At 67.9% G+C, this 10278-nt stretch overlaps 3 protein-coding genes across 5 annotated transcripts in view; 1 reads left to right on the top strand and 2 right to left on the bottom strand.

Annotated features, from left to right (window-relative positions):
* Nucleotides 1–1963, bottom strand: part of LOC111149434 (tetraspanin 4) — a 24757-nt gene extending 22794 nt beyond the window's left edge. The window contains exon 1 of one of the 3 annotated variants that reach the window (XM_022506504.1): nt 1904–1963. The gene's annotated coding sequence lies outside the window, so the exon portion shown is untranslated. Of the gene's footprint in view, nt 1–485; nt 1502–1903 lie in introns of those variants that run through there. The other 2 variants (XM_022506503.1, XM_022506506.1) reach the window with 2 other exon arrangements.
* Nucleotides 1964–2221: 258 nt separating this feature from the next.
* LOC111150095 (RNA polymerase II subunit L) lies at nt 2222–3136 on the top strand. Its single transcript, XM_022507439.1, has 2 exons — nt 2222–2388; nt 2898–3136. Exons 1-2 carry the CDS (start codon nt 2294–2296, stop codon nt 3004–3006), a joined length of 204 nt encoding a protein of 67 aa, XP_022363147.1. The 5' UTR covers nt 2222–2293; the 3' UTR covers nt 3007–3136.
* A 1164-nt stretch (nt 3137–4300) lies between these two features.
* Nucleotides 4301–8146, bottom strand: LOC111150204 (CD151 molecule (Raph blood group)). The gene is made up of 8 exons (XM_022507621.1): nt 7974–8146; nt 6959–7040; nt 6623–6814; nt 6171–6245; nt 5622–5726; nt 5364–5522; nt 5164–5250; nt 4301–5070 (listed from the first exon to the last, which is right to left on the bottom strand). Exons 2-8 carry the CDS (start codon nt 7037–7039, stop codon nt 5011–5013), a joined length of 759 nt encoding a protein of 252 aa, XP_022363329.1. The 5' UTR covers nt 7040; nt 7974–8146; the 3' UTR covers nt 4301–5010.
* Between the last annotated feature and the right edge of the window lie 2132 nt (nt 8147–10278).

Genomic DNA, 10278 nt, shown 5'->3' with positions numbered 1-10278 from the left:
AACGGAGGGACTCAGCCACCCAGGGCAGAGGCAGGGGGCAGGGCTGACCGCTGAGGCTTCCAAGTGTCCCCCAGTTGGGGCAGAGCAAAGACAGTAGAGACAGGGAAGAGGACCAAGCCCCCCAAGGGGCCTTCCTGCACACCTGTGCTGGGGGCAGGCACACAGGCTGAAGTGGGGCAGCCCGGAGGCTCCCCATGGCGTCTCCTGGGAAATCAGGGAGCTAGAGGGAGGAGCCCAGGAAGAGGAGGCCGCCGCCACCCCCAAATCCACACACCCCTCTCAGAATTCCAGGAATGTCAACTCGGCTCCGGCCAGAATCAGGGAGGGAGGCTCATTCCCCTCACTCTTTTGGAGTAAACAACCGCTTGGGGCAGGAGCATGGGTGGGGCAGGCCCTGGGCCCCTCCTCCAGGAAGCCTTCCACCCCCACCAGCTCCCCAAGGCCCACCCGCCGACAGCCTGGATCCTCTCCACCCTGTCCCTCACCTCCACAGTTGCCAGCAGCCTCTGCCGCTGAGCGTGGGTCTGACCCCAGGCCACTGGGACTCGAGGCCCCCTGTCCTGTCCCTCTGTCCAGGGACAGGATGTGCGTCCAGTGGGTGGGGTGGGGGGTCAGCTAGGAAGGGAAGTAGCCTCACTCGTGGCTCTGCACGTGGCAGCGGGGGGATGACAAATGCACTGGGCAGGCTGTCCAGGACCCAGGCAAAGGTGGGGGCACAAACTCCAGGCCAGCCCCACCCAGGCCCCAGGGGACCCTCTGGCTCCCTCCCCCTCAGCTAAGGCCAAAATGCATCCTATACCCTGAGAGGGCCACAAGCTGATGCCTGGGATAAGCACAGGCCCCACTCACCACCAGCAGAGGTCCAGATACCTCGGGCCTGGGAACCGGGCCAAGCCCCTCCCACCAACACACCCCCTGAGTCACGGGTGCCACTCTGCGCACAGCCGTCCCCACGGCCAGGAAATTCACCTCCTCCAGGAAGCCTTTCTTGCCTCTGGCTGGGCACTGATCTCCCCCGGCCTCCAGCCCCGGGGGCCAAGGAGCTCACCTTGCCCCATTTGCAGAGACACAGCCAGACCTTCCTTTAAATCCTCTGTGGCTCCTGACGCATCACCTCTAACTCCACCACCTCCTCCGGCCCTGGCACAAACTTGTGGCCTAGAGCGGCCCGCAGGTTTGGCCTCCAGGCCTATATCCAAGGGTTCCCTTTGCCAGGATCAGTCCCCTCCCTTAAACACACTCGGGCTCACCCCTGGTGAAATCCTGCTCTTGAGGGTTCAACTCACAAGGCACCACTTCCATGACGCCCTCCCTGACCACCCTCTCCAGCGTCCGCTGCTTTCTGAGTCCTCAGAGGCCCGAGGCCCCCAGATCACCGACTACCCGGCGCAGCCCGGCCCGCTCCCCCTCCCAGACCCTTTCCTCAGGAGGAAGGGAGGAAGGACGCGAGCCGAAGCGGATCGCTGGGGCGCGGGGAGGACGACGGCGGGGTTGCAGGTGACTGCCCGGCCGGGACGGACACCGTGCGGGCGAGCGGGCCGGGCCACGGCTGAGAACCGGACCGCCGAACTCGGCCCCAGAGACACCCCCCGGGCCCCCGGGCGCGCGCGACAGGGGCTCCAGGAGGGGCTGGAGGGACGCGCCAGCAGGGACAGCGGGAAGGCCCGTCCGTGGCCGCCCGCCCCCGCCGGCCGCCGGCCAGCCCCTAGTAACCCCCGCTGAGGGTCGCCGCGCCCCCGGCCCCGGCCCCGGTCTCGGCCCGGCCACTTGTTGCCGCGGCTCGGCTCGGGGCTCCGCGCTCGGGGCTCGAACTCTGCGCCGGCTCGCCTCGGCTCTGCCCCGGCCCGGCTCCGGGGCTGCGGCGGACGGGACCCTGGCCGCGTCCCCACGACCGGCGCGGTACCTGCGCGCGGTCCGCCTGCCGCGCGGCTGTCAGTCATGCGGACACGAGGAAGGCGAACCGCCACCGTCGGGCCCTTCAGGCCCCGCTAGGACGCCGTAGTCCGGGACGTACCAAAGCTGCGGACGGGGGGAGCGCCGCCTGCTCCTGCCGCGGCCGCGCGGGCCCCGGAGTCCCCGGTCCGCGCGGAGGGAACTCTGCCCGGCGGGAAGCCAACGGCGGCGGCCCCGGGGCCGGCGGGGCGGGCTGGGGGCGGCCGGGGGCGGGGGAACGGGACGCCCTCTTCCCCCGCGCCATGGACGCGCCCGAGGCGGGGCCGGCTCCGCGGCGGAAGCGCCGCCAGATCCGGCCGTGCGGGCGCTGCGTTGCCGCCGCCGCCTTGCCGCCGCCGCCATGATCATCCCGGTGCGCTGCTTCACCTGCGGCAAGATCGTCGGCAACAAGTGGGAGGCTTACCTGGGGCTGCTGCAGGCCGAGTACACCGAGGGGTGAGGCGCCGTGCCGCGCGGGGGTGGGGAGCCGGGGCCCCGGGGTCCTCGCCTGCGGGGGCGCGGGGCGACGGCTCGTTCGCGGGTGCGGGATTGCAGGACTCCAGGGCGGCGGCGGGGTCCGGGGTCTGTGGGGCGTGGGCACAGGGGCGGAGGACGAGGTCGGGGCCGCGGTGCGCATGTAGGCTGCGGCGGGGCGCGGGGGCGAGGGGACTGCGAGACCCGCTCCCCCTGGATTCCTCGGGTGGGAGCTGCCCGAGCCGGCGTCCCCTGCCCACCTTGCCGTCGCTGCGCAGCGGAGCGGTGCCGCGGGCGTTGCCCGGAGGCCTTTAGGGCGGCTGGGGCCGGGTCCCAGGGGCGCTGACCACTCTATCTGGCTTGAGAGACGGGAGGAAGGTGGCTTCCTGGAGAGACGTGTCCGTCCCTAACGCGTGGCGCGGACGCCGCGGGCAGGGCGCTCCGTGCCCCCGGGTCGGCCTGGACGAGCAGGTCTGCTCCTCTCGCTGCAGGGATGCCCTGGACGCGCTTGGCCTGAAGCGTTACTGCTGCCGCCGCATGCTGCTGGCGCACGTCGACCTGATCGAGAAGCTGCTCAACTACGCGCCCCTGGAGAAGTGAGGGTCTGGCGCCCCCGCCCTGCTCCCCGCGGGAGGCTTACCCCGCCTGCCGGCCCTGCCCTCCGCCCTTGGGCCTGTGTCTCTGCTCCGCGGGCAGCTGTCCAGTAAAGGTCTTCGCAGAACCGAGACGAGGTCCTGATGTCGGTGTGGCTCTGTGTGGCTCCGCGCCGCTGGCATTTCTGCGTCCTGCCTCGTGCGTCCTGCTGCTTGGGGTGGCCGTGGCTGCCACTGCCCAGGGGAGGGGGAGCCAGCCAGCTGGCCGCCATTCAGCAGGGAGAGGGGTGTCTCCTGGAGCGTGGGCTCCCGCAGGCACAGCCAACCGAGAGCGCTGGGGTCGCACGGGGCATGGGCGTGCCCACCCCCAGGTCCTGGGTCCCCTGTAGGCCGAGCCAGAGATCCTTATGTGCTTTTTTGGGGCTTGACTAGAGCACCTGCTGTGGCCTCAGCGGCCGGTCCTGAGGGTCTTGCTGCCAGAAGCTTCTTGGCTCCAGCCAAGCTCAGCAGTCTCCTTCCCTTGGCCTAGTCCCTGTGGAGTGGGAGGGGCAGTGCCCAGCCTCCACAGCCAGCCCTGGGGAGACTCTGGGGTGACAGGGTTCGCTAAACTCCCAGTGCCCTGGCCATTAGCATGGACTCCCTTGGACTGGACTTGCCCGAAGAGCTCTCTGCTGGGGGCTTCTGTCCTGTTCTAGCTCAGGCTCAGGCCAGCAGCTGTCACCCCTGATCAGCAGGCTCTGGTGTCCATCGGGCAGTAGGTGGGAGTGTGTGGTTGGGGGAGAGGGAGGCGAGTTTCTTGGGCACCTTCTTCGGAGCAAACACTGCTGCCCGGACATGGGACACAGGGTCCTCTGACGGCCCATGGACAAACCTGCTGCGAGGGTAAGGGCAGGCAGGGTCTGCCCAGGGTCCGGGTCCTGCAGAGCTCCGGCCTCTCATGTCAGCTCCAGAGGCATCCCCCAGCCCCTGACAGCTACACAGGCCAGAGGGCATTTGGAGACAAGCAGGCCCAGGCCGTCTGAGGCCTCCATTGCCTCTGGGAGGCTCCAGCCCTGCCCCTCTCCTGTCCCAGAATGGACAAGGTTTTTCTGCTTCTCAGCCTGTGGCCAGCCGTCCCTGCTACTAGCTCTCCTCTCTCTGGAGTCCCCTCGATCCTTGGCTCACATGTGGCTGCCCCGGATCCCTGGGATATGCCCTCCCGGCCCCTTGTCCTGGTACTGGGTGGGTGATTCTGTCCACCCGGCTGGGGGGACGGCCCTGAGGACCAGGACCCGGTCTGTCACGAACAGTAAGCTCACGTGTCCATTCCACAAACGTTTATTGAGCGCCTATCACGTGGCACGAGCGGTTCTAGGCATTTGTGATACAGCAGTGAATAAAACCCACAAAGCTTTGCTTCTGGGAAGGGGGCAGGGCAGTATACAGTGAACGTGTGGCCTTTGAGTGAGGAGAGTGTGGGGAAGTCCCAGCAGGGGCCTGGGGGCAGCAGAAGCCAGGCTGGGGAGGGCAGAGGCACAGGACCCACAGGACGGGCTGGCTGAGCTTTCCCGGGAGTGGGCGGGGGTCTGTGGCCCAGTGGTGGGCACCTGGCACTGCCCACCAGGAGCTGTCCTGTGTTCCCTGGCGCCGCCCCCACCCAGCAGTGCCCCCCTCAGGTTTGCCCCGACCACTGCACAAGGGTGTATCCGGGAGTCTGAGAGCACCCTAGAGTGGGCCAGCCCCTCTGGCTGAGTGCAGGGAGCACCCCGAGACTTCCCGAGCAGGCAGAAGTACTCCTTCCCCACTGTGGCAGGGGTGCGTCTCAGGCCTTTGGTCTGCGGAGAAAGGCACTTGCAGGTCCCTCGGAGGGTAGGGGTCCCCAGAGGTCATTGGCATGGGGTGGGTGCACAGGCTGGAGAACGCTTCTGGGCGGAGTGGGGAAGGACCAGCACCCTGGGAGCCCGGCTCCCCAGCCCTCAGTAGTGGCAGCTCAGTAGTTGGGTGGAGCTGTGGCCACCGGGACCGTGTGTGCTCAGTAGTGCTCCAGCTTCAGGCTCTTGTACAGGCAGCACGTGAAGGCCATGCCGAAGACCTACCACAGAGCCCGCGTGAGCGCGGCACAGCGCCAGCCTCGTGGGACGCCCCGCCACGCACCCACCGGGGCCTGTCCCCCCCGCCCCCGAACCTGCACGCAGGCAATGCCAACGCCCACTGCCCCGATGACCCTCAGGTGCTCCTGGATGAAGGTCTCCAGCTGGGTGATGCAGCCACCCTGGTGGGGTAGGGGTAGGGGCACTGAAGGCGGGCAAGTCCGGTCCCATCCCCATGCCCTGGGCCCCTGGCTCCTCGGCCCCCACCAGGGAGTCCAGGCACCTGCCGGCCTACCTCCACCTTATAGATGTTGGAGGCATGGTCCCGCTGCCCACAGCCAGGCACCACGGTCTTGCAGCAGCTGTCGGGAACCACGCGGCCGCCCGCCTGGCCCGAGCGGACCCACTCGCTGTCCCGCCAGTCCTGGGAGTTGTTGCTGCCACAGCAGTGGAACTACAGCAGGAACACAGTGCAGCTGAGCCCCCAAGGCACCCCCGGAGGTGCAGGGAGGCCAGCAGAGCCGTGCACACTCCCCACCACACCCCCACCCACCTCCTGTTGCAGCCTGTCCACAGCACTGGTCACACCCTCATGGCCTGGCTGGCGGTACTGCTTGGTCATGGTGTCCTTCAAATTCTCCTTGAGCTCGGTGTTCAGCTGCACAGTTCCAGACCCCCCAAGTTGGGACAGGTGGAGGCAGGTGCAGATGGGGAAAAGGTCTGGGAAAGCCTCCAAGCAGGGTTAGGGCCGGCTGCTGGCTGCGGGGTGGAGGGAACTGGACTGGGAGAGTCACCAGGTGGCCATGGACAGAGTTGGGGACAGGGAGGGAGCTCCGGATCCCATGGACGCTTTCCTCCCCACGCGAGACCCCAGCCGGGCAGTCTGGGTGCGACAGGTAGGTTGTCCATCCGTGCTGTCCCATCCTCCCCACTGTGATCCAGCCCCCGTCGCCAGGGCCTTATGGCCCAGTGCTCAGCTCCAGAGCATGGCGGGGTTGTGTCTTTGCATGTCTGTGCGTCCCTGTCTTACACGGCACATCTGTGTGTGTGTGTCCCTGTGTGTGTGTGTCCCTCTGGGTTCCTGTCCCTCCCGGCCCCTCACCTGCTGGTAATAGATGTAGGCCAGGACGCCAGCAATGATCTCCAGCAGAAAGATGATAAGGAGCAGGATGAAGTACTGGGGGGTAGCACGGGGACCCAGTCAGGTGGGCTGGGCACAGACATCCCCATCCCATGCGGATTCCTAGTGTCCAGGCACAACGGAGCAGGATCCCCAACCTCAGAACCCAAGTGGCCACAGAGGGCTCCGGGCAGCAGGTGTGCTGGTGTCTTCCCTCAACAGGCCCCGCTGGGGGGTGGGGACTCGGGGCTGGACAAGTGGGGTGGGAGCACCGCCACCCCACCCGACCCCCACCACCAACCACAGCAGGGGCTATAGTGTCACCCTTGACCCCCATCATTCCCTTCTTTCCCATCAGGGCCCCAGGGCCGCCCCCCCCCAGCAGCCTGGTGGGGGGCCCCCACTCAGGTACCCCCACCCACCACCCTGCTGACCAGGCGCAGCAGGTTCCGCCGTTCCTTGAAGGTGGCACAGCAGCCCAGAACACCGGTCACCATGACAACGACGCCAGCCACCACCAGGATGTAGGCTGTGGCCAGGTAGGTGCCCGAGGCCAGCAAGCTGATGTAGTCACTCTTGAGGGCCAGCGTCCAGATACCCACTGCCATGACGGCCAGGCCGGCCAGCTGTGGGCAGCGCACGCCAGTCACCACCTCAGGCCCCAGGTCTGAGAGATGGGGCTGAGCCCCCAGGCCAAGGCTCCCTCAGGGACCAGGGATGGGCAGGAGGGGAGGACGGCTGGCGGCAGGGCAGGGGCGCCCGCTCCTCACCCAGAAGCAGCAGTTGAAGGTGAAGAGCAGGTACTTGAGGCAAACAGTTCCGCATGTCGCCTTCTCACTGAACTCCCCCATCCTGGGGTTGAGAGACAAGGGGATGTCAGTGAGCCCACGACACCAAGACGGGACTGCAGCATCGGCCAGACACCAGTGGGGGCAGTAGGAGAGGACACAGATGCCCAGGCTGGACCCGGCTGAAGGCCAGGCAAACATCGGCTGCATGAACGTCCTGCGAAGGTGTTCAAGAACCAGGATGCTTGCGGGGAGAGCGGTTCAGGAGCCCCATCTCCCCCGCTCAGTACCCCTCCACACTCCCCCACCCCCAAGCCAGAGCGGATGCCTACTGCCCACAGCCAAGCTGAAGGCCCGGCCCTGGAAGGCTGAAGGGCCTGGCTTCCGAGACCAGAGCCCAGGGCATGAGGGAGATGAGGAGGACCCCGACTACTACCCGCTGACTCACCCTGCTGTTAGCCCGGGTAGGAGGCCCCAGCAGGCACCTCCGGTGAGCTCATTCAGGCCCCACCCGCCCCCACCACAACATTCCCGGGGCTCCACGTCATGGGCTGGCAGGCTGGCAGGCGCCTACTGGCGGCTGGCGGGGGAGGCCGCTGGGACACAGACGGATCTGCCCCTTCATAGCAAAGTGGCCTCAGGGAAGCCCCTTAGCTGTTTGTCAAGGGAAGGCCTGCCTTCCTCCTCACCAGGGTGGGAGGAATGAATGGATCCGGCAGAAACAGACTCCCCAGTCCTGGGGGTACTTCCTCTGCTGGTCCTCCTTACTGGAAAGGGGCCAGCCCCCCCAACCCCAGCAAGAGAGGACCATACAGACTGTGCTCCTCGCCCATGGGCACCCACGGACACCTTGCTTGCTCTGGTGTGGGCTGTCTGCACTGTGGAGGGTGGAGAGGGCCCCGGGGCACAGATGGCAGTGGGACGCCCCAGGCCACGTTTCCAGACAAACACAGCACCTCCCAGTGCTGGACTTTGACCCACCCTACCCAGCACTCACCTGGCTGCTGGTGGGGACGGGCTCCTCTGTAAGACAGGTGACCAGAAGTTCCCTAGGAGGCTCTGCTAGAAGGGCAGGGACAGGTCCCAGGTCTGGCCCACGCTGGATAGGCAAGATCCTGTCACCCCCTCCTTGCGGCGCCCCGGCCTCGAATCCGGCCCAGCTGGGCTTCCAGAGTAGGCAGCGTCCACTCCCAGCGGCAGGGAGGGGAGAGGCCAGGCCCGGTATTTTGGTCTGTGCTTCGGTGGGCAGGGCAGAAAACATCTGTGGAGAGTGTGCTCCGGGGAGGGGAGGGACCACTCCCTGGGCCCTCCTGCCAGACCCGCCACTGCCCCTCACCCCACCAAGCAGCAGTAGCCGCAGGCCACGCAGACCCGTCAGCGGAGCTGAGGGTCTGGAGGCCCCAGGCGCCCGCAGGCTGGCCCTGGGCGGGTGGAGAGGTCCCAGCCCCCGCGGCCCGCGCGCGGACGACCGGCGGAGGAGGGGCCCCTCTTTCCGGGAGTGCCTGGCGGATGTGAGCCTCCTGGGAAAGCGCCGGCCAGAAATAGTTCCTGCGGCCTGGGACACGGCTGCCCCACCCCGGCCCCCGGGCCGTGGGAGACCCGCGCCGCAAGGCCAGAAGCCCCGCACTCCGCGCCAGCCAGGCCCGGGGAGGCGGCGGCGCGTCACCGCGGTGAAGCCGCCAACCCCCTCCGGGCGAGCCGACCGCGCGCCCACCTGCACCCGGGCGGAGGGACGGGCACGGGCGTCCAGAGACAATGACCAAGGCGCTCAGCTGGGGCCGAAGGGGCCTCCAGGCCTGTGCGAAGACCCGGGAGGCGCCTCGCCCCGCCCCGGGTGCCCCTCCGCCCACGGGCTACCCCGCGTCCGGCTCCCTCCCGCAAGGGGGAGCTGCTGCCCGGTCGGCGGACCGGGCCTCCCGGCGCTCCCGGCCCTCCCTCCGGGCGCCTGCAGCCGGGCCTCGCGGTCCGGGCCACACAGGGTACCGGGGCATCCGGCCCCTCCCTGCCTGGCCAGGCGGCAGACTCACCGGCCACGCGTCCGAGTCCGGCCGGGCGGCGGCCGCGGCGGGGATGGGGGGACTCAGGGGGCGGCGGCAGGGAGCGCTGAGACTGCACTGCCCTCTGGGGGCTTGCGAGTGCGACGCGCCCCGCCCACGAGCCGCGGGCCCCGCCCACGAGCCGCGGGCCCCGCCCACAGCGGCTGGCGCAGGGCAGGTCCCAACAGTGCGCGGCGCGGGAGGGCGGCGTGGTTGCGGCGACTTCAGACCGAGCGGGCGCTGGGGGCCGCCTGGGACTGCGGCGGCGGGCGGACAGAGGAGCTGGGCTGGGGGCGGTGGAGGCGGCGATGGAGGCGGCGGCGGTCAGCCCAGCGGAGGCTCTGGACTGTGTCCAAGACTCCGGCTCTCCTCTAGGCCCAGCCCGGGTTCCGGTTCTCTCCTCGAACCTCAGGAAACACCCGGAGGCCAGAGGGTCGGCAGAACAGACGCTGACCTTGGGGGAGGGTCTGGAGGTGTGATCAGGGGCAGGAGTGGGGTCTCTCTGGGTGCATATGGAGGACGGCCTGGAGCGGAGGCCTGGAGTCCCTGCCAGGGCCAGTCCAGTCTGGAAGGCATCAGTCCTGGGAGGCGTGGAAAGGGGTGAGGGGAACGGAAGAGCCTGCTGACCTGCGGGACTGGGAAACCGACAGTCGGAGTAAGGAGGGGGAGGGGACTCCCAACCCGCCAGGCTCATTCCCAGATCCAGGTGGGTCGGTCAGAATCTGCAGTCATTTCGAGTAGCTCTCCATGCACAGTGTGCAGCACTTGTCCCAGCTCCTTGCCCAGAGTTATGGTTCTGGCCAGCAGCTCCCAGCTTCCCAGTGAGGGTGGAGGGAGGGGCGTGAGAAGCGGCTGCTGGCATGGGGCAGCTGTGTCCCAGGCGGCAGGAACAATTTCTGGCTGCTTTGGAGTTCCCACTCAAGACCGGCTCAACCCCCGTGGGCCCAGCTGGTCCACCCAGGGCTGTGTGAGGACTCGTGTGGGGAGGGGTGGTCAACTAAGGCTGGGAGCAGGCTCCCTAGTGAGACAATGGGTCTCAGTCCCCTTGCTCCCAGAGGTCTCCATGGGGCTTCAGCTTTAGTGGACAGGGAGGTTGTGAAGACCAGAGACACGCAGGGACACGTGCAGCGCAGCACTATGGGGCCATGCACCTGTGCCACACACAATTCACCCACTTGCCTTTGGTGTTGATGGACGCCCCATGTGTGAGCCACACACGTCCTGTGGCTCTCGCACACACAGCCCAGGAAGTCACAGTGCAGTCAA

This window comes from Enhydra lutris, unplaced genomic scaffold (genome assembly GCF_002288905.1).
Source record: "Enhydra lutris kenyoni isolate GAN:26980312 unplaced genomic scaffold, ASM228890v2 scaffoldscaffold22, whole genome shotgun sequence".
NCBI classification, from domain to species: domain Eukaryota; kingdom Metazoa; phylum Chordata; class Mammalia; order Carnivora; family Mustelidae; genus Enhydra; species Enhydra lutris.
Note: the sequence above shows the minus strand (reverse complement) of the source record. Positions and strands in the feature narration are given on the sequence as shown.